Source organism: Pelophylax lessonae, assembly GCF_965119305.1.
Source record: "Pelophylax lessonae genome assembly, chromosome: 2".
Classification (NCBI taxonomy): domain Eukaryota; kingdom Metazoa; phylum Chordata; class Amphibia; order Anura; family Ranidae; genus Pelophylax; species Pelophylax lessonae.
The window spans coordinates 585,475,661-585,500,038 of record NC_138769.1 but is presented as its reverse complement, the minus strand read 5'-3'; the positions used below and the strand labels follow the sequence as shown (position 1 = coordinate 585,500,038).

At 41.6% G+C, this 24,378-nt stretch overlaps 1 protein-coding gene across 1 annotated transcript in view; it reads right to left on the bottom strand.

Annotated features, from left to right (window-relative positions):
• Positions 1 to 24,378, bottom strand: part of LOC309545584 (electroneutral sodium bicarbonate exchanger 1) — a 414,564-nt gene that overhangs the window by 29,239 nt on the left and 360,947 nt on the right. Inside the window, exons 19-21 of the mRNA XM_082244814.1 lie at positions 20,499 to 20,750; positions 17,453 to 17,521; positions 5,328 to 5,501 (exon numbers count right to left, since the gene is read on the bottom strand). Coding sequence (XP_082100940.1) covers positions 5,328 to 5,501; positions 17,453 to 17,521; positions 20,499 to 20,750 — 495 coding nt within the window. The remainder of the gene's footprint in view (positions 1 to 5,327; positions 5,502 to 17,452; positions 17,522 to 20,498; positions 20,751 to 24,378) is intronic.

Below are 24,378 nucleotides of genomic sequence, written 5' to 3'. Positions count from 1 at the left end.
GTCAGCAACACCACCACCTGGGTCACCAACAACCATCTCCACAATGTCCCGTGGAAGCGTTCAGCTTTCCATCTCCCAAACACTTGAGAGGAAGAGGAAGTACCCCCCTACCCACCCGCGATCCCTGGCCCTGAATGCCAGCATTTCAAAATTATTGGCCTTTGAAATGCTGTCATTCCGTCTGGTGGAGACGCACAGTTTTAAAAACCTTATGTCGGTGGCTGTCCCACAGTACGTCGTGCCCAGCCGCCACTACTTTTCCAGGCAAGCCATCCCTTCCCTGCACAACCAAGTGGGGGAAAATATCAGGTGTGCACTGCGCAACGCCATCTGTGCCAAGGTCCACCTAACTACGGATACGTGGACCAGTAAGCACGGTCAGGGGCGTTATATCTCCCTAACGGCACACTGGGTAAATGCAGTGGCGGATGGGCCTGAGGCGGATAGCAATTTGGCGCATGTCCTTCCACCACCGAGGATTGCAGGGCGCTTCAGTTTGCCTCCTGTTCCTAACTCCTCCTACTCCGCTTCCTCATCCTCTACCGCCTCCTCATCCGGACAGCGTAACACCTTCACCACCAACTTCAGCACGGCCAGGGGTAAACGACAGCAGGCAGTTTTACAACTTGCCTGTTTGGGGGACAAACCACACACCGCGCAGGAGTTGTGGAGGAGCATGGAACAGCAGACAAATGAGTGGTTGCTGCCAGCGAGCCTCAAGCCCGGCCTGGTGGTGTGCGATAACGGGCGAAATCTCATAGCAGCTCTGGGCCTAGCCGGTTTGACGCACATCCCTTGCCTGGCGCATGTGCTGAATTTGGTGGTGCAGAGGTTCCTTAAAAACTACCCCGATATGTCAGAGCTGCTGCAGAAAGTGCGGGCCGTTTGTGCGCACTTTCGGCGTTCTCACCCTGCTGCTGCTCGCCTGGCAGCGCTGCAGCGTAACTTCGGCCTTCCCGCTCACCGCCTCATATGTGACGTGCCCACAAGGTGGAACTCCACCTTGCACATGCTGGAAAGACTGTGCGAGCAGCAGCAGGCCATAGTGGAGTTTCAGCTGCAGCACGCACGCGTGAGTCGCTCTGCGGAACAGCACCACTTCACCACCAATAACTGGGCCTCCATGCGAGACCTGTGTGCCTTGTTGCGCTGTTTTGAGTACTCCACCAACATGGCCAGTGGCAATGACGCCGTTCTCAGCTTAACTATCCCACTTCTATGCCTCCTTGAAAAAACAATTCGGGCGATGATGGAAGAGGATGTGGCACAGGATGAGGAGGAGGATGAAGAGGTAACATTTCCAAGGCTTTCAGGGCAGTCATTCGCAAGGGGCTCCGAGGGTGGGTTCCTGCACACGCAAACGCCAGGGACGCAATTGTCCAGCAGGGGCACAGTTCTGGAGGATGAGGAGGATGAGGAGGAGGAGGAGCTGGAGGAGGAGATGGAACCATGTTCACAGCAGGGTGGCACCCAGGCCAGCTCATGGCCATCACTGGTGCGTGGCTGGGGGGATACAGAGGACACGGACGATACACCTCCCACAGAGGACAGCCTTTCGTTGCCTCTGGGCAGCCTGGCACACATGAGCGATTACATGCTGCAGTGTCTCCACAACGACCGCCGAGTTGCCCACATTCTAACTTGTGCTGATTACTGGGTGGCCACGCTGCTGGATCCCCGTTACAAGGACAACGTACCGTCCTTAATTCACTCACTGGAGCGCGATCGCAAGATGCGCGAGTACAAGCGCACGCTGGTAGACGCCATGCTGCTGGCATTCCCATCTGACAGCGGGGCCACAGTGGAAGCACAAGGCAGAGGAGGAGGAGGAGGAGGTCGCCAACGCAACCAGGGCACCGCCAGCACCTCAGAAGGCAGGGTTAGCATGGCCGAAATGTGGAAAAGCTTTGTCAGCACGCCACAACAAACAGCAGCACCAGCAGCTCAGATGGAACGTCTTAGCAGGAGGCAGCATTTTACCAACATGGTGGAGCAGTATGTGTGCACACGCCTACATGTAGTGAATGACGGGTCTGCCCCCTTCAACTTCTGGGTCTCCAAATTGGGCACATGGCCTGAGCTTGCCCTTTACGCCTTGGAGGTGCTGGCGTGCCCTGCAGCCAGTGTATTATCTGAACGGGTATTTAGCACGGCTGGGGGCGTTATAACAGACAAGCGCAGCCGCCTGTCCAGAGACAATGTGGACAAGCTCACGTTCATTAAAATGAACCAGGCATGGATCCCACGGGACTTTTCCGTACCTTATGCAGAATAGCAATGGATACCGACCTTACCCACCCATTGTTCCATTTTTGCTCTTTCTCACTCTTTTGGGGTGTACCCTCATTTAAAATTTTTGAAAAGAAGCAGTGTTGGCTACCTCGTCCTCCTCCTCAGGGCCAGATTAATGTAGGGGCTATTGGAGCTGCAGCTCCAGGCCCCTACCTTTTATATAGGCCCCGGGTTGGCCATATTCACTGTTACCGCTCTTCTGTCACTTGTAAACACAGAAGTCTGGCTTCTATGCTCGCTTCCCCAGGCAGCACCCTCAGAGCCTCCCCACACAGCGTGAAGGCCGGACAAGGAGGGACAGTTGGCGATGCATGGATGTGTTTATGGGCTTCAGAGACAGCATCCCATGTTGAATTAGGCATGCATGGCTGCACCCTTCCTCCTCTGGGTGCATGGCAAGGCACGGCCCTTAAGGCCCTTCAAAATCCTCAGCACCAAGCCCATGATGCTGTTAATCCGGCCCTGGTCCTCCTCCACCGCCGCTTCCACCTACACCGCCCATAGGTGTGCGCAGCCTATTGCATTAAGGTGTGCACCCCAAAGTTGAAATACACATGCATGTGTTTGCCAGCAGGGAGAGTAATGTATCGGGGCCATGTACCTGTAGGCAAGGAGAAATAGAGCAGAGCAGGTCCCAGGGAGATCTTTCCCATCTCCTCACTGGCAATGCTATGTGCCCTAGGTGATTAGGGTGTGCCCAGGCACACCCAGCACACCCTGTGCGCACGCCTATGTCACCGCCACATCCACCACCACCTCAACCTCCCTCCTACTCCATATGGGCCTCGTCCTTCAGAGATGAAGAAGAACATTGTTTTATTTTTCTGTTTTTTTTTGTTGTTTTAAGTTATTTCCCTATCCACATTTGTTTGCAGAGCACTTGCCATGCTCTTAATTACGTTTTGCTGCCATTTGCAGCACTCTAGCCCTTTCCTTTGGTGTTTTAGAGCCATTTTAGTGCCTTAAAGTTCGGGTCCCCATTGACTTCAATGGGGTTCGGTGTCCGGGAAAAGTTCGGTAAAAGTCCGGGACACGGACCCGGACCTTTTTTTAAAGTTCGGCCGAACCCGTCGAACACGGACATCTAGGTGTCCGCTCAACCCTAATAATAAAATATTAGAAATAAACTAATAAACATCAACCAAGCATCACCAAGTTCTCAACTCATCCCAAAAACAGACCTGACATGTGCATAAAAACCTGCTCTAAACTAAGTACACATTATGATGTAATAGTAACACCTCTATTCAGCTTTAAAAGAGGTGAACAATATAATCATGCAAATACTTCACAATCTTTCATCTGACATCCTACTGCCATCATGCAGGTCACACAAAGTGACACATACTGGCTGTATAACATATCACTAACCCCAAGCAGCGGAAACCCTAACACAGCAGCAAGCACAGCTTTCACTCTCACTGAACTCCTACAGCTGCCCAAAACCTTGGAATGTTTATGCCCAGTTTAAGCTGAACCTAGCCGAGCCACTAACTGCTGTGGTGCACGTGGAAGGCTATTAGTACTTGCTGGATGTAGAGGGCATCACCTCTACTGACACCTTCTCATTCTCTGAAAGAGTTTACAGGCTCTGGAATCTGTGGTATTAGGCTATAATGCAGTAGCACAACTGCAGTGACCCTCCCTTCCCATAATGCTATGGGGGGCCGCTACACATTTTAAGAAGTGCTGGCTTAGACAACAACTTCATTGTTTCTGCTGTGAATTTTGGGGCTGAATTGCTCCAAAGTGCAGGCAGCTATAGATGTCAGTGAGGGCTTGTTTTAAATTTCACTCACTGCTTGTTAAGTCTGTATATGCAGTAAAGCATGATTGTTATACTCACTGTGGAACCTAAGGGGTAATCCTCTGTATTGTGTAAAAAGGCTGTTTGATCCTCTTCTTCTTCCACTGACTCCAGAACATGTCTGGATAAGACAGAGCCTTTGGAGTCAGAAATGCTCAGTTTGGTGTGTATTGCTAGAGAGTTTTGTTTTCCTTGGGAGGGTGCATGTGATCAGCACAGGGCCAATCAGCACTGTCCAGACAGAGGATCCTGCTAGGCCAGCTCAATGCAGTATGAAAACTCCTCCTACAAGCTTCACCAGGAACTTATAGCAGTCACAAGATTGCTATATACTGCTGATGAGAAAAAGCATTTATCAGTTTATCATAATTGCATTTCCATTTTCTGTGTACTGTGGGAGACTAGATATAGTGAATGCAGGGTGCTGAGTTTAGTAACATTTTAAATGTCCACAGCCCGGCCACAATTACACGTTAAGCCATGTTCATGTTAGTACAGGGCAAATTACGAGGCATTAGACAACCGGAAAGCCTAATCCCATGCCACCACAAAAAGGTATTATAAATCCTTGTGTAATTTCTCCTGGGTGGCAATTTAGAGTATTCTGCTAACTCAACAGCCCATGTCAACAGATTTGCAGAGTCATCTGCACATTTTCTGTACAGTGCACATGTAAGAAGATCTGCCATCTAGGATAGTAACATCAAGACATGAAGGAACATAAGAAATATATTAGTCCTAACCAATTAGGTCATGCACCATCACCCCAGTAAAGATATGTATAAAAATGTAAGGGAGAAAACGGGGCTATCCTGGTGCTAGACTACCGCACTCACCATCAACAAGAATGTTTAAAACATTACTTTGAATTGTATCAAAAAGATAAAATGCAGCCCAACATATGATTGATTCATTAGTCGATAAACAATTATACAAAAAACATAATAAAATAACCCTTTCCTCAACAACCCAGGCTTAACCTCTCTCAGAAACATATGGTATGTCCGTGTGCCCATGTGCATTTCAGAGGGCAAGACTACTCTGATTTGTTTCGCCTTTAAGGCTTCCTCGGGGGTATTGGGCGAAGAGTTTGTATACACATGAAGGAACATAGATGAGATGACATAAGTAATACAAGATGTGTCAAGATGGAGTATGTTAAATGATGTGAACACAATAACTTTAATGGCCAATTAAAGAGGGCATACAAATAATTGCATTTTTTTACCATCATTGGGAAAACAATAGCAGCTGGAGATGCCTTAATAACCCAAAGTAAAACCAGACAGGTCAGCTGTATGATGGTGAAAAGATGGACTTTTCGCAGAGGCACATGCCGCAGGTAGATAAAATCTGGCTGGTGTTTAGCTGGCATAGCGAAGAGAAGAAGCCGGTCAAAGAACTGCAACAAATAAAAACAGAAGTCCTTATCAGTTCAAATGTGGTACATAAACACAATACATTTTATGTCAAATTATAGCTAAAGCTTGTTTAGGGGTTTGACATTTATCCTGGTAACCATTGTCAACAGAACTGAAAGTAATGGGAAAAATCTATAACTAGGAGTTGTCACCAGAACAGAAGTAAAGAGAAAGTCTTTCAATAGAAACACTTGTAGTCACAAATGTGATTTACTTTCAATTTTTTTTCTCACTTACTGTTGTGTCAGTGGGACAGGAAATAAAGATATGGAAAGGAGACAAAAATATGATAGCAATTTGAACCTTACTACTGTATTGTGTATTCAAAACGTATGTACGTAGTGTGGCAACCCCTAGCAGCTTATCAGAGTTCACATTTTATTAGAGTAAGGAATAATGACTGCTGACTGTCGCTTGTTATTCTGGCCTAATGCACTTTGTATACTGCTTTTGCCTTAATATATAATGCAATTAATATGTATTACAGCCCTGCTAAAATAAGTATACAAACTGTGATCCAATTAAATTTGCTTTGCCAAATTAAAAGGAACCAATCCATACATTTTTTTAAATAGCCATAGCAAAATAAAAAAGATTATAACAATTAATGAATAAAATAGAATCTATTTGGGGACATGTCAAAAAAACTTAGGTGTAATGAGGCTTTTAATTATTCTAATTTGTGTTTTGCTCCAGGACTGCATGAGTCATAGTTGTGCTGCAATGCATTCACTTTCTACCAACAGAATTTGCCATTTGATAAGAACTTGCATTAGCCTCATGTGGGCTGGAGAGAAGTAAATATTAATTCCTTCATTTTTAAAAAACTGGTTTACTGTCAAATCCAAACACACAACTCCCAATAAACAACTGAACACATAGTTTAAAAAAGCTTGAAATGGAATGTGTTCTATGGCTGCAAAACATATGCAGTGCTGGTGACACTACAGGTTACTAGTGACAGTGCAGTTGGCACTACCGCAACTCCTTCCAGCTATGTGTACTTCTAGTGAACCTTGGCACAGGCACCCACCCTAGCTCTAATCTTCCCCCCATGTACCACCTACTCTTGTACCCCGAACAGGTACTCCAACTGCAAGACTGAATTTTTAACCTTCATCTGGTGTTACATTACACTGCAGTATAAAGCAGATAATCAGGTTATCACAGTGCCAGGTTAAACTTTGTGGAGGCCCCTGGGCAGTCGAAAACCTTGGGGCCACCTCACAGGTTTCAAAAGGTTTCTCCTGCACACTCTCTAGTGGGATAACATGGAACTAAGTAGTGTGCACATTAGGGATCGACCGATTATCGGCGGGGCCGGTATTCACTTTTTTGAAGTATCGGTAACGGTCACAAACTTGTCGATACAGCCGATATTGCTTCAAGTGGTTGTACCAGAGTGATGCCTGCAGCTACAGCTTTTTAGAGTCGACGGTCCGCTTTTTTTGTAATAACAACTGATGTAGCTAATCAGTCGCTCAGATCTGACAACAAGCAGCGGCAGGGGACGTCCCCCTCTGCTGCCGCATTCCCCTGCTCCGCCAGGTCTCCTGTCCCATAGGGAGTGATCAAAACATTTTTTTTAAAGGTCAGTGTAAAAATAAAAACTTTTAAATGTACAGAATATTGGCACCTTATATCAGCTATCGGCCTGAAAGGTGGTCAGAAAAATCAGCTCTGAAAAAACTATATCGGTCTATCCCTAGTGCACATCTGGATGGAGATGACCATCACTAATCTACATTACACGAAAGTTCGTTGCACTAACATTCTTTACAAACTGACGGCTGAAAGAAGATGAGATTTTAAAAAAAACAAACTTTAATGTAAACCTAATGTCTATGATTTATGTACTTTACGTTGTTACTTAGTACATTACGTTAATACAGTATTTTTTCTAAAGAGTCTTTAATGTACAGTTTTCGTTTCTTTGAGTTGATTCAGTTCTTCTATCTTTTGTAAACAATTTAAAAAATCTTAAATGTAATTTACTCTCAAGATCAAATCAACATTATTTTGATTTGTTGTTGCAGGGCCCTTAATTGGCTTGGGGGTCCATAGGCCTGTGCCTACTCTGTCTATTTGCTAATCTGGCACTGGGTTACCACAACAGCTATACTAGCTGTGCATGAAATAGCTTTAAAAGGGTGGACAGGCATGGAGGCAACCCTATTTAATTTTTCTGAAGTCAATCAAAGGTGATGGGATTCATGGCCAATGAGAAGCTAACCGCTATCCTCAATGACACCTATGCTAAAAATCTTAAAGCACGGGCCCTGTAGTTAGATTATATTAACTCCTCCTCTCCCTAAAGCTTTTAACTATTGGAGTAATGTATGGTGACGGCTTCACTGAGACCAGTAGTCTCCCTAACTTCACCTCCCCCTTCCCTTTTTTATTTCTACCTACTCTCCACACCTCTCTTCACCCTTCTCCTTTGAACCTTACATTCTCTTCTTTTCCTTTCTTTACCTCTCACACTACATACACATGAGATTTAGGGCCCTTTCACACAGGCTGTCTGATCAGATCCGCCAGTAAATTTTTCAGGCGGAATTGATCAGATCCTCCATATACTCCTATGGTGCAGCGTATATCAGTGGTGACATGTCCACTGACATCTGCCACTATCTGATCCTGTCCACAAAATCAAGACAGATGGTGGTCCTATTTCCCATCCCTCTGGCAGATCGGATGAAAACAGACAGGCGGATTTTCATCTGATTTCCCCATAGAGGAGAGTGGGACTGTGTCCGTCTCCACTCTGCACAGTGAGCGGAGACGGACCTGTCATCTGCCTGCTCAGCAGAGCGATCCCCCGCTGAGCAAGTAGAGCCCGCCAAACAGAGGCACCCATGTGAAAGGGGCCTTACTCAAACTGGTGCACACAGAATCTAGTGCAGCTGTGCAGAGTGATCAATCACCTTCTAGGTTTTATTGTCAACACTGAATTAAACAAGCTGAAGTTAGAAGCTGATTGGTTACTATGCACGGTTGTACCAGATTCTGTGTGCACCAATTTTAGTAGAGTACACCCCGTATGTACTGCCAGCATTTTTTTCTCCTCCCTCCAGTTGACACCTGCATTATGTTTTCAACTGTCCGTTTGCACCCTCTGACCCCAAATGTTTATATATCTACAGTATCTATCTATCTATCTATAAATATATATATCTCTACCTACACATATAGTATATTTATCTACAGTATATCCCAAAGCAATTAGCTGCTATTGTCAGCAACCACCTTTTGCTTTTTGCTGGTTGCCCTGGCAGCTCTGGACGTGCACAGCAGCTGTCACAGACAGGTAGAATATAATACATTTCACAGGAGACTTTCAGAGAACAATTACTTGGGTACCCAGGAGCATTTACCAGCACAAAGGGATTAATAGCCTGCCAATCTTCCAGTGATAGAAAAGACACAATCTTCCTTTCTCCCAACGAGGACAAAGAGTTCCCTCTCTAGACAACTGGCATTCTGCATATTCTATTAATTTATGTATGCTGGCATGCAGCCTGGTAGGACAAAGTGTATTAAAAAGGGGCTGTCAGAAACTGGGTTAATTATCAAGACTGGTTGCATCACATTTAATATGATTGTATTTTGTGCTGACTTTAGGGTTTTCATGAAGTTATTTAAAGTTGCTGAAAAAAATCTTCATCACCTGTATATATTGAGCATGATTTTTATACCCCTAGTCTAGAGTGTACCTTGCTTTGGATGTGATACAGCAATGTCAGCTCACCCTAAAATCCAGAGAGTCACCTAGTTTCTCACCTCTCTTACCCTACATGTAAAACAAATCCACCTGGATTCGTGTAATCCATCAGAGATCTGACTGACTCTATTCCCTGTATAGTTTCCAGCTGACTGATATTTTGTAAGACAGTCCTGATATGTATATGCAGCCTACATTTGTACATATGAAAGAAAAGTAATCACAACAGTGATACCTATAGCGCTTGCTGTGTTCTCCCTATTGAAAAATAATAAATCACAATAGTGCTAAATATATAATGCTCAAAATAAATAAATCAAATGCACTGATAAATATAAATAATAAATAAATTAATTTTAAATTAATAAACCATTTATGAATAAATGTCCATCCAGTGTATGGTGATAAAGTGATCAATTGCTAAAAATATTAATTGTGGTATACAGTCCAAACACAACTTAGATGACTAATGTGCTGGTGCTTCTTCCTTGACTTCTTTGGTGCTCCCTTCACCGTGAAAATAAATGAATTGCCCACTCACCAGATACTGTGGGTCCTATATGCCTTACGACATTAGAACCATTCGTGCTTAATAGGAGATCCTTTCCAGGTTCGGATTCACTCTCCCTGGGTGTAAACAGCCACTGCGATTAGACTTCCACCATAGGATGTGTCTCCTCCAACCACGATCCAATTCCTGGGATGTGCTTCCCCTGTAAATCACCTCCAATCACAAACCGTGATGGGGGAATAAACGGATAGTGTGGTATTGTTTTCCAATATATTTATTTCACACACCCTGCACACTTCAACGGTACAAAGCCATAAAAAGTTCCAATAGGTGAATAAAATTAGGTGACATGCACATCCAAAGTTCAAAATGCAGCAAAGGTGAGGCAAAAGCGTGATAAATCCAAGCAGTAACAAACAAACGGACAGGACCGTCATACACGTGAGCTTAGGCAGTGGAGAGCGGTAGTTCCGGCTTGCGTTCCACCCGAGCTCGTATGACGTCACGACGTGCGTTCCACCTAACGCGTTTCGTCATTGGTTAGACGTCTTCAGAGGTGGAGTCTCACGTCTAGCCCAGATCTTATATGCCGAAGCTGCCGCTCTACACTCCGCCCATCTCCGCCCATAGACTCTACCCGGAAACCGGAAGTTACTCCGTGTCCCCGCAGTATTATTGAATATTACAAGCCATAAAAATCTCGGTGCGGAACTCAGGTTTTTTGATCATTCTCCCCTAACTTAATAGCGGTTATCTCTCATAACGTGTATTAATACTATATGCTCTATTTATTGGGAATTAAGTACATACAGTATATAAATAAGTTAATGCTTTCTCAATAATAAATTACTCTTTATTAAATGAAGTTTTTTAAAAATTATTATAGGGTGGCGTGACTATACAATTTCATATTGTTTTCATCTTAAAAGTCTTTTATTATTATATATTAATCTATAAACATTAATTTTATTAAAACCAATTTTTATTAAAAATTATTATTATTTTTATTTATTATAAAATACGTGGATTACAAAAATCACTTTTACTGGTGTTATATATTTTTGTGTTATGTTCCCTAACATGTTTAAAATTGTGAGTAGAGAAACCTTATTTATAAGTAATTACAAAAACATTAATTTATATTCTTAAAAATTTAAAATACAGTAGCTGAACGGATAAATTAAATTTTATAAAATTTATGGATTTGAAATAAAACAATTGATGTCCATGTCAATGTTCATACCCTTGGGCTGTAGGGTAGAGAGTTCATAATTCCACCGAGACTCATTCTGAGAAACGGCGATTCGCATATTGTTACCCCTCCAATTTTGTTCAATCCCATCAATACCTAAGATGGTAAGGAAGGTGGGGTCTCTATTGTGCACCATTCTGAAATGTAGGGAAACACTATGCTTTTTAAATCCTTTCTTGATATTGGCAATGTGCTCACCTATACGTACCCTAAGTTCTCTCGTGGTGCGACCCACATATTGTAGCCCACATGGGCAGGTAAGGAGGTAAGTGACATGGGTACTTCTGCATGTAATTAATTTCTTTATGCTATATTTCTTTTTGGTCACATTTGATTGGAACTCAAGTACTTGTCGTTTCCTGGTTTTCACAGTTCTGCATGGTTTGCACCTTCCACAGGCTCAACAGGGATACCAACCATATTATCAGAACCCACCCAATCAACACCCTCCATCTCGAAAAGAACCAGAGGGGGTAAGAGACCTAGAGGATGCAGAGGTGGCGGGGGCAAAAAGAAAAAGGGCCCAATAGGTCTGGGAATCTTCAACTTGAGCGGAGTTGAATTCTCAGAAAAAGAACTACAAGTATTAGATATGGGACTCAAATATGCCCCTGACCAACTTTTAGACCCTTTTAAAGTCTTCGTGGATATACAAAAATTTGTGAGGAAAATTTACATAAAAAAACATTACATAAATAAACCAGATTTTAAAGTTTTTAACAATGACAATAAATATGTGAAAAGTGGACTGAAGAATAAATCAACGTTTAACCCTAAATGTGGAAATAACCACTTTGTGGATACTTTTAAATCAATGGTTGAACAGGATTTGAAAACGATGAAAAGAAAATGGCATGAACCAAAAGAGATCAATATGGGCATACGAGAATTGGAACAAAGGAAAAATGTTGTCATTCGCCCCGCGGACAAAGGGGGGGGGGGGCATAGTGATCCTCAAAAAAGAGGATTACTATGAAGAACTTAACAAGCTAGTACATGATGAAGAAACCTATACGAAACTTAATAGTAATCCTTTAAATAGATATAGAAAGAAATGTAAGAAGTATCTTAAAAGGGCACATAAAAAGGGAATACTTACTAACAAGGAATATCGCTATCTACTCCCCGAAGCCCCCCGGACACCTGTCATTTATCAACTCCCGAAGGTCCATAAGAACCCTGAAAAACCGCCGGGCAGGCCCATAATTAGTGGGATAGATTCCCTTTTCTCACGCATAGGAGAATATTTAGACACGTATCTGAAACCTCTGGTTACACATTACCCATCACATCTCAGAGATAGCAAACATCTCATTAATCTAATCAATTCACATACATGGGAAGATGATGATATTATCTTAGCAACCATAGATGTTGAATCGTTATATACGAACATTGAACAAAAGGATGCTTTATCAGCTATCAAGTGGGCCATAGAGGACCAACTAGAGTTGGAACCGGAACAAAAAGAATTTATTCTAAAACTTTTGAAGATGGCAATGAGAAGTAATTATTTTTGGCACCAGGGAGAATACTATAGCCAACACAAAGGAGTTGCCATGGGTGCCCGCTACGCACCAAGTGTAGCCAACCTCTTTCTAAGTAAGTGGGAAAACGAGGAAATCTATGGAAAAAACGAGATGAACTGGTAATGTACCGAAGGTATATAGATGACGTGATCATCGTCTGGAAAGGATCGGAAGGGAATACATAGAAGACATGAACAATAACCATTACAAAATTAAATTTAGCGGGACATGGGATAGGAATGAGATACATTACCTGGACCTTACTATATTTAAGGGAGAAAAAGGACTCTGCTCAAAAACGCACTTTAAGGCAACAGATAGAAATGGATATATCCCTACCCACAGTGGACACCATCCTAGCTGGATAAAAGGAATCCCCAAGGGACAACTTATGCGCCTAAAGAGAAATTGCAGCAATGAACAGGATTTTATGACCCAATCGGATATGATTTTAGACAGGTTCCATGAAAAAGGATATAAAAGAAATACATTGGAAAAAAATTAGAGAAGATGTAAAAAGCATGGACAGAGAATCACTTCTAAGAGATAAGAAAAAAGAAAATAAGGATTACTCTTTGAACTTCTTTACACAGTACAATGTAAGATATAAGGAAGTGGAAGACATCATAAAAAAGCACTGGCACCTTCTTCTGAGAGATGAAAAGCTGAGGGAGGTCATTCCGAACCGGCCGAAGTTCATATACCGGAGAGGACCTAATCTCAGAGATAAACTGGTGAAGAATGTACCAGACCCCCCAAGGAAACTTTTAACTTTTTTAGACTACAAAGGCTTTTACTCCTGTGGAAGGTGCAAACCATGCAGAACTGTGAAAACCAGGAAACGACAAGTACTTGAGTTCCAATCAAATGTGACCAAAAAGAAATATAGCATAAAGAAATGAATTACATGCAGAAGTACCCATGTCACTTACCTCATCTGCCCATGTGGGCTACAATATGTGGGTCGCACCACGAGAGAACTTAGGGTACGTATAGGTGAGCACATTGCCAATATCAAGAAAGGATTTAAAAAGCATAGTGTTTCCCTACATTTCAGAATGGTGCACAATAGAGACCCCACCTTCCTTACCATCTTAGGTATTGATAGGATTGAACAAAATTGGAGGGGCAACAATATGCAAATCGCCGTTTCTCAGAATGAGTCTCGGTGGATTTATGAACTCTCTACCCTACAGCCCAAGGGTATGAACATTGACATGGACATCAATTGTTTATTTCAAATACATAAATTTTATAAAATTTTATTTATCCGTTCAGCTACTGTATTTTAAATTTTTAAGAATATAAATTAATGTTTTTGTAATTACTTATAAATAAGGTTTCTCTACTCACAATTTTAAACATGTTAGGGAACATAACACAAAAATATATAACACCAGTAAAAGTGATTTTTGTAATCCACGTATTTTATAATAAATAAAAATAATAATAATTTTTAATAAAAATTGGTTTTAATAAAATTAATGTTCATAGATTAATATATAATAATAAAAGACTTTTAAGATGAAAACAATATGAAATTGTATAGTCACGCCACCCTATAATAATTTTTAAAAAACTTCATTTAATAAAGAGTAATTTATTATTGAGAAAGCATTAACTTATTTATATACTGTATGTACTTAATTCCCAATAAATAGAGCATATAGTATTAATACACGTTATGAGAGATAACCGCTATTAAGTTAGGGGAGAATGATCAAAAAACCTGAGTTCCGCACCGAGATTTTTATGGCTTGTAATATACAATAATACTGCGGGGACACGGAGTAACTTCCGGTTTCCGGGTAGAGTCTATGGGGGGAGATGGGCGGAGTGTAGAGCGGCAGCTCCGGCATATAAGATTTGGGCTACACGTGAGACTCCACCTCTGAAGACGTCTAACCAATGACGAAACGCGTTAGGTGGAACGCACGTCGTGACGTCATACGAGCTCGGGTGGAACGCAAGTCGGAACTACCGCTCTCCACTGCCTAAGCTCACGTGTATGACGGTCCTGTCCGTTTGTTTGTTACTGCTTGGATTTATCACGCTTTTGCCTCACCTTTGCTGCATTTTGAACTTTGGATGTGCATGTCACCTAATTTTATTCACCTACTGGAACTTTTTATGGCTTTGTACCGTTGAAGTGTGCGGGGTGTGTGAAATAAATATATTGCAAAACAATACCACACTATCCGTTTATTCCCCCATCACGGTTTGTGATTGGAGGTGATTTACAGGGGAAGCACATCCCAGGAATTGGATCGTGGTTGGAGGAGACACATCCTATGGTGGAAGTCTAATCGCAGTGGCTGTTTACACCCAGGGAGAGTGAATCCGAACCTGGAAAAGATCTCCTATTAAGCACGAATGGTTCTAATGTCGTAAGGCATATAGGACCCACAGTATCTGGTGAGTGGGCAATTCATTTATTTTCACGGTGAAGGGAGCACCAAAGAAGTCAAGGAAGAAGCACCAGCACATTAGTCATCTAAGTTGTGTTTGGACTGTATACCACAATTAATATTTTTAGCAATTGATCACTTTATCACCATACACTGGATGGACATTTATTCATAAATGGTTTATTAATTTAAAATTAATTTATTTATTATTTATATTTATCAGTGCATTTGATTTATTTATTTTGAGCATTATATATTTAGCACTATTGTGATTTATTATTTTTCAATAGGGAGAACACAGCAAGCGTTATAGGTATCACTGTTGTGATTACTTTTCTTTCATCACTAGCACCCGCACTTTATATAGCAGCTGCAATTAATTTATTAATCACAGAATTTATTTATTTATTTACACATATATTTATTCATACCAGGTTTCTGATACAAACCTCCTTGGCGCGCTAATATACATAGTATATTTTTTCTATACGTTTGTACATATGCAGCTTACAGCCAGTGTGCATTCAGGGCCGCACACCTGTCCCTACATGGCTGTCTAGCTCAGCATTGCAGGTAAGTCCATATAACCACTGTCTCCATTGACTAGTGTTGGCTGCTGTACACAGCTCCACACAGCTCTAGATCCATATACTAGAGCCCAATTGTGCATGTATGAATGAGCCCTAGTTCTCAGTATCTGTTCTATGCAGTATGTATGAGTGCTGCTCTACCACACTCTAATCTTGTATGCTGGGACTAATTCTCATTAAAAGTTATTACGTCCCTGCAGCTGATTGTTCCCTTATTACTGAGTCGCCGTGCATTGTCCCCTTGTGGGAGGCGACCATGATGGCAGAAGCTGGGCTTCCTCATGTCAGAGGCCCCATCAAGAAGAATAGTGAGCAAACCTTATTCCAAATCTCCTGAGACTAGAAGTCAGAAGCAGCCTTAGATCTCACACTGCAGACATACAGCTATGAGAATATAGGTACAGGAGTGTAGGCAGGCACCTTCACTAGGAAGCTCTGTGCTATTTTAAATCCAGACAAGCGATAAATCTTTCATGGTACAACTTAGGCACAATAAACAATTCTAGATGTTCCTTATTCTTTAGCAAATCTTCACTTTTTGAGTTCAAGTCCACTTTAAGGAAAAACTCTGCTAAGATTATGTGCACCCAAACTGACTACACAACATAACCACAGTGTAATTTCCGAAAAATAATACCTGTACACAGTTTCTGGAATCTGTTTGCCTCTAAAACAGAACAATGATTTCAAAAATAGTTCTGACTGCAGTCACTTCTACTCTGCTAGTATGTAATCCCTGCACGTATTAGAACAAGAATTTTCTCTTCCTGTGATGCAAAAGCAAATGCCCCATTCTGTGCCATTATGTAGCAATGAGGAGTACAGGCAGGGGTACATATAGACAAAATACATTTTAGGTTGTCAGGTGCATTGCACAGATAGGAGAAGTGAAATATCCTACTTTTATATTAGACATCATTTTTTAAGTAAAACACATGATTTCCAGTCTAGGAAATAAATAACAGAGATATGTTGATGTCATTCAATAAAAAATAGGACAGAAGCTTAGTGCTGACAACATTTGTAAGGACAGTAAATCTAAAAGGGGCCATATCAGGTTGGTAACTAATAAAACACTTGCTCCTAAGCCACTGCTGATATTTTCAAGTTGCACAAATTAAGCATTCATTATTTTAGGTTAACATGTTTTTAAATGTATGTTTTATATACTGTTTATATTAATTCTTTTTTTATTAATTTAATTTAAACACATACATTTAATAGAAGGTGTAACCCTGACACTGATGCTTCAAAGCATAGTGGGTTTTTAAATGAGAGAGCTTAGCAGTAGCTGTTTGCTCTCAGACTGTCTCTTGTTTGGATTTCAGTATGGAGGCCTACACATCAGAAAAGAGGAGAGAGAGAGAGAAGAGTGGGGATCATCACTTCTCTAAATCATGTATAAGTATTTGCAATTTGAGCTTCAAATATTGAGCTATGTAAGCAACAGGCTTTGTGCAACCCAAGTGATTAAGATCACACTTGCAAACTTGTAAAAAGAAGCCTAGGCCTCACCTCCTGTCTATAAATTTTAAATAATAATTACTCTTAAGAAATATAGGTACCATTTTTTTTAAGCCATGAACATTATAAATAAAAGCACATGTATACAAAAAGTAAATGATTTTTTTTAAAGCCCAACATTTAAAAAGGGCTGGGGAAAGTTAGCGGTTCAGTTAGGTCTTTACTGCTGTATATGTTGGGGAGATTTTCCTTCATTTCCTGTGTGGTCACCAGGACCTCAGTATGGCCCCCAAGACAGAAAAAAGGGTTGAATGGAAATGTGGAATAAGTGTAAATTTGACTACACATATGACCAGAATTACATGCTGTTTTCTCTGTACTTAGCTATCTGGACATTAACTTCAGAAGCAGTAAAAAACAAAAATCTGGTTGTACTCATTAGTGATTTCCCTACCTGAATTCCTCTCAGCGAAGACACTCCCATATAGAGGAACACTCCATACAATACCGGCATTGGAATAAACTGTAAGACAATAACATAACCTTTATTATTACAGGAACTTATAAAGCGCTGTCAATTTATGCAGCACTTTACATATATTATACATTCACATCAGTTCTGCCCTCAAGGAGCTTACAATCCAAGTTTGAACAGCATAAAGATAAAAAGTTGATCTGCGGCATCGCAGCAAGGATCTCCATCCCTAGTAACTATGTCAAAAAAAGATATATATGCTACATGACTGCATTCATCATGTAATATTTAATAAATCTTTAATTTATTTACCATCTCCGCCATTCATTACATACAGCATCGACCTCACTCAAAGTCCCGCTTTCCTTTCTACCTCTTTTTTTGACTTACAATCCAAGGTTCCTAACTCACATTCATACAATTGTTTTGAATACCAGGAGCTGTGTCCGTCAATGAACGAAAGAGAGAAAACATTTTGCTTTTATTTATGCAGATGTTTTTTGATATAAACATTTTTTGCTTCCCATATTGCTTCTTCTTGTCGATACAGTAATACATATGTGGCGTACAGGAGGTGGGCTTTAATGCACCGCATATTTGTGTTCTTGGGAGTGTGCTGGGAGCGCGCCGCACAGGGCGCTCCCAGCACAGAGACTGGGCTCTCATCGAGAGTACAGGGTCTCGCAATAACGATCGGCATCAGGACTCCTGGTTCTCAGTCTGATTGGCTACCTGCCAATGTGTTTTCTTTCTACTCTGAATAGAGAGAAAAGATGTAAACAAATAAAAGTGAGTAAAAAAAAAAATTAAGAAAAAAATAGCTAGATCAAGGTTCGATCTGGGTCTGTGTCAGGGTTAGTGTTAGGGACAAGGTAAGGGTCATTAGGTAGAATTTTAAAAAAGCTGCATTTTAAAAATATGTATCAGTGTCAGTGCATTTTAGGAACGATAAAAAATGCAAAATGTGCACTATTATTTCTGGGCCATACTAAGGGTAAACAAAACAAATAACATACACATGTGTTATCGCTGCAATCGCCAGGAGCAGAATTCATTTTGTTGTTCTTTGGTGCTAAGTTATGGTAATAAACTGTAATAAAATGAAGCCCTCCCAACCACTAAAATGTATAGTGATACAAAACCTAACTCAATATTATTTTAAAGTGCTACCAAGTGATATACACTATATTGTCAAAAGTATTGGGATGTCTGCCTTTACACGCACATGAACTTTATTGGTATTCCAGCTTAGTCTGTAGGGTTCAATATTGAGTTGGCCCACCCTTTGCAGCTATAACAGCTTCAACTCTTCCGGGAAGGCTGTCCACGAGGTTTAAGAGTGTGTCTATGGGAATGTTTTACTGACATGGACTTTCATTGTATTGTTCATTTAAGCACAAGAGACTCCATCTTGTTCTCAATGTTGAAATGTGTTCTGTAACCTTCACATATCACACAGACACAACTTCTGCTAGAAGCTCTATCTCTCTTTACTCCCCCTCCAATCTCAAGGTTTTACTTTTGCAATTGTCATGATATTATTTCTATTCGCTGGTCTTTAATAACATATTTCAATTTGTTAGTTTTTAATAACATCTCACACCACCCCTTACTTATCTATGTATAAAATAACATGTAATAATACATTTTGTCATGAACGGACATTCTAAACAAAGAGATTGCGTCCTGTGAATCTGTTCCTGCAATTGCAGAGTTAACTTTTATTTAGAGTCTCAACCAGAAACTTCTACAATATTGACCATTCTTCCAGGAGCGCATTTGTGAGGTCAGGCACTGATGAGGAGAAGAATGCCTGGCTCACAGTCTCAGCTCTAAATCATTCCAAACGCATTCTATCAGGTTGCGGTCAGGACTCTGTGCAGGCCAGTCAAGTTCCTCCACCCTAAACTTGCTCATGCATGTCTTTATGGACCTTGCTTTGCGCCCTGGTCTAAATCATTGGGTGGAGGGAGGATTATGGTGTGGGGTTGTTTTTTAGGGGTTGGGCTTGGCCCCTTAGTTCCAGTCAAGGAAACTCTTAAGGCATCAGCATACCAAGACATTTTGGACAATTTCATGCCCCAACCTTAGTGGGAAAAGTTTGGGGATGGCCCCTTCCTGTTCAAACATGACTGCGCACCAGTGCACAAACAAGGTCCATAAAGACATGGATCAGCAAGTTTGGGGTGGAGGAACTTAACTGGCCTGCACAGAGTCCTGACCTCAACTCAATGGAACACCTTTGGGATGAATTAATGCGGAAACCGGGAGCCAGGCCTTCTGGTCCAACATCTTTGCCTGACCTCACAAATGCGCTTCTGGAAGAATGTTTAAACATTCCCACAGACACACTTATAAACCTTGTGGACAGCCTTCCCAGAAGAGTTGAAGCTGTTAAAGCAGCAAATGGTGGGCCAACTCAATATTGAACTGTATGGACTAAGACTGGGATGCCTTTAAAGTTCATGTGCGTGTAAAGGCAGGTGTACCAATATTTTTAGTAATATAGTGTATGTGTACAGTCGGTGACAAGGGATTAAGGCCTCCTCATTCTGAGAAGCAACATAAAAATTAAAAAAAAAAAAAAAAAAAGTGGGTTAGACTTGCTTTTCCCGTGACCAGCTTCTGACAGTGGCACCTAGGTGAAGGTAAAATCACCCTCCTCCAGGCAAAATGCTAAATCCTGGGGTATGTAGAGTATTCCAAGAGTCACTGAAAGTATGCTCCCAGCATGGTGCTGCAGCAACTTTTCTCAGGATTTGAAATACTCATCTTTCCATGGGATCTAGTCAGCAGGAGGATGATTTTCCTAAGTTTATGGTGTTTATTCTAATAGGAAGGGCCCACTGAAAAAGCAGACTTCAACTCAATGTTTTTACATATGGGAGTAGGGTTTTAAAAGGAAATCAGACCCTGCATTTTCATGAGCATCTACCAATTGCAATAAAAAGCCAAAACATAACTCATTTAGTAAATTCCTAACACTTTTGACCAATCATTCTGAATTGAAGATGGTGTTTCTCACCTTTAGCACTCCTGTCATAAAGACAGAGCAACCCATAAGCACAAAGATCATCAGTCCCGTCACTCTCTGCTCCCTGATTCCAAGGAACTTGGGCTGTTCTCCTGGAGCGGAACACTCTGACTCCAGTTTAAGACTATTTACATGGGTGATAGACAGCACAGTAGCAGCAACAAACCATGGCAGCCCCATGATAGAGCAGATTCCCAGCATCAGCCCCACCATCAGCAGGTCTAGATGGTAACCACATCCTTTCTATCAAAGAGAAAGAAATGAAAATTATTACCATAATTCAGTGCAGACAACGGAAACTGGAGAAGTTGAAACATGAAAACATAGAAAAGCAATGGCAGAAAAGGATCAAGTGGTCCATCAAATCTGCCTCTTTATTTTTTTCAAGCTCTTTTCCTGATTATAGATTTACATTGGCCCGAACACATTTAACCCTTTCGCTACCAGGTGCTGTTCTCCACTTCTAAATTCAGGTTAGCTGACTATTTTTGCAATTTTTCATTTTTCACTCACAGCTTATAGAGTTTGTAAAAGACTCCTTAAACCATACATTTTCTGAAAGCACATGACCAGTAGAAAAAAAAGACAAGGCTACTAATTTTTTAGGCCATGTTGCGCAAATGTTCATCAAAGTTAATGCTCAAAAACACAACATAATCTGAAAAACTCCTGCTTAATCTAAAGATAAAACTCTAATTAATAAATAATAAATAGTTGTAAATTTTAAATTGTGCCTTTTTTGCGAAATGGTTAAAAGTCAAGGTATGGGAAACTGTAAATGAGCAACTTCTGTTAAATATCTGGAGGTTGGTTTTAAACACGTGTTGTGGTAACAGCCGATCTGCAATGCCATGGATGTGCTGCATGGATGTGCATTGCAAAAAAATGAAGCAGGCATACATAATATTGTAATACAGCATGTTACAATGCTTGGCAGTGTGTGGCAATGTGCTCTTGAGTTTAATGAACGTAAGTTTTAAAAAATAAATAAAATCGTACACTGCAATGCAATGTAACAATGCTCTGCAGCACTTGTGCACAGCACACACCATCGCTCATGGGCTATATGCACCGTAATACATTCCCACTAAAGTGAATGGGCTCTTAGAGTGTTGGTACACTACAACAACACACACATACCATGCATCAAGCTATGTTTGTAGTACAAAACATCGCTCATGGGCTATGCGCACCCTAATACATTCCCACTGTAGTGCATACAGTATGTGTATGTTACATATGTGTAACTTGTGTGAGTGTGATTGTGTAGGGGGAGTTAAAGACTCATTCACTTGGCCAAAGGGCCATACAGTGTCAAGAAGGTGCAAGATGGGTGGTTTGTGTACAGCTGTGGCCTGTAACCTTGCGCAAACAACCACAGGCTGACAGACACCGCGGCTGTACAAATGTAACAAACTCAGGCAGTTACATGCCTTTAGGGATGTATGAGTGGCCCAGCTTGCGTCCGGGATATGGGGTTATATGCGTACAGTTACAGCGCCTGTCAGTGGTTTGTACAGGCTGATGATAATGACTGTCCGCAAACACCTGTGACTCCCAGGTGCAGGAATATGCTTTCTGTGTGAATGAGGCCTTACTTCTGTTTTTATAATTATTATTCTTAATATTTATACATTTTTTTTCTCAGTTTTTTACAGCTCTGTCGAGAGGGATTTTGGTGAAATATTGGAGGTCAAAACAAACCGTGTTTTACTCTAGAGATAAAGATAGAAACTGAGAGTCATATCTTTAATAAATAAGGGTCCTTTCACAAGGGCTTTCTGCCCAGCGGACTCCGTTTTGCTCAGTGGGGATTGATTACGCCAATCCCCGCTGAGAAGGCGGATGACAGGTCCGTCTCTGCTCACTGTGCTGAGACGGACCTGTTAGATCCCCGCTCTCCTCTATGGGAGATCAAATGAAAACGGACCGTTTTCATCCGATCCTATCTGATCCGATCCTCCAGACGGATGGAAAATAGGGTCACCATCCGTCTGGATTTCTACGGACAGGATTAGATCGGATAGCAGCGGGTGTCAGTGGACAAGTTACCGCTGACATCCGTTGCTCCACTGAGGTGCATGGAGCATCCGATCAGGTTCGCCTGAAAAACTGACAGGCTGACCTGATTGGAAAGCACATGTGAAAGGGGTCTAACTTTAAACAATGACTTGTCAGACACTGATCACAGCTATTCATTTATTTAGCCTGGTCTGGAGGACAGTTCATGGCTACTGAAGGGGCCATGAGCTTATAGCAGAACATAAGGCTTACTAAACTGGCCAGCTGGAAGCAATCCTGTTCCAACGTAAGCCTAAAGCTGGGTTCACATATATGCGGGTCGTGGTGCAGAGTCCGATGCGGTTTCCATTCAGTGGTTCAGGTGGGATTCAGGTGCGAATTTGACACTGAAATCGCACCTGAACCAGACTGAAAAACGCACAGGACCCTTTTAGAATTCACACTGCACCAGGCTTCATTGACAGCCAGTCTGATTCACATGCTATGCGAATTGGATGCCGTTCAAAATGCATCCGATTCGCAAATATGAGAAACGGCCTTACTGTTGTCTCCCTCACTTTCTCTTTATGTCGGCTTCAAACCAAAAATACAACCCTCCTGAACTTTTTTCATAACCTAAAAGGATAAATTCACATTTAGTAACTATTTAGTAACATGTTATTCCCATATTCAGGGTGTAACTTGTTAATAAAGCACAACCTCTAACCCCCCCACCAATGTCCCATTGGGACAAAAGGCAGAGATCCTCTCCCTGCAGCCGCTGGTGCAATTTGAAGGCTCTGCCATCACAGCATGTCATCATTACACAGATCTATGAATGAATGAACTACAACTACTGTCATCCACAGCAGATGACTGGTAGTTCTCAACAAACTGCAAGTGCACTGGTGAGGGTTCTCATAGCCCACTGATTCTTCCTGGACTTCAGTAACCATCTGCCTATACAGGAGATATGGGCAGACAACTGTACTGACAGTCTGCAGGCACCTGGCACTGCACTCACGATGTGCTGATCGCGGGTGCAATGCTCTGAAGGCTCCTAGGAAAAAAAATACATGCACATTTTTTTACCTATAAATAAAAGGGCGTTTCATTTTTTTTTTTTTTTTGTTAAAGTGAACCTATTGTTTTAACAAAAGACGAAAGAGGTTATCTGACATACAGCAATAAAACTGAAAGGCCTTTAATGTGTACCAATATTAACACTTTTAAAGGGATTGTAAAGGCAGAAGGTTTTTTTCCCAATGCATTTTATGCATTAAGATAAAAAAAAAAACTCTGCACAGTAGCAGTGTTGCAGGAGTTTCTCAGCTGTCCGGGACTCCTCTCCTCATAGGCTGAGACAGCAGTGCGGTGCGATTGGCTCCTGCTGATGTCAATCAAAGCCAGTTAGCCAATCAGGAGAGAGAGGGGGTGGGGACGAGTCACGGCTCCATGTCTGAATGGAGACAGCGAGCTGTGACTCGGCTTGGGTGCTCCCATAGCAAGCTGCTTGCTGTGGTGGCACTCAACAGAAGGGAGGGGCCAGGAGCACTGAAGAGGGACCTGAGAAGAGGAGGATCTGGGCTGCTCTGAGCAAAACCAACTGCACAGAGTAGGTAAGTATAACATGTTTGGTAATTTATTTATTTTTTTTAAAACGAGACTTAACAATCACTTTAAGCACCGCTAATTTAGTCAAAATAAATTAACATAAAGTTAAACGATGTAGACAAACAATATATTCCTTCAAAAATAAAACATTTGTCAGTAATTCAGTAGAGGATTTGCGTCTTGTGCTTATTTTTGTAGGTGACACATACATTTCAAATAGTGGTAAATAGTAAAAGTGCTAGTTTTTACCATGTTT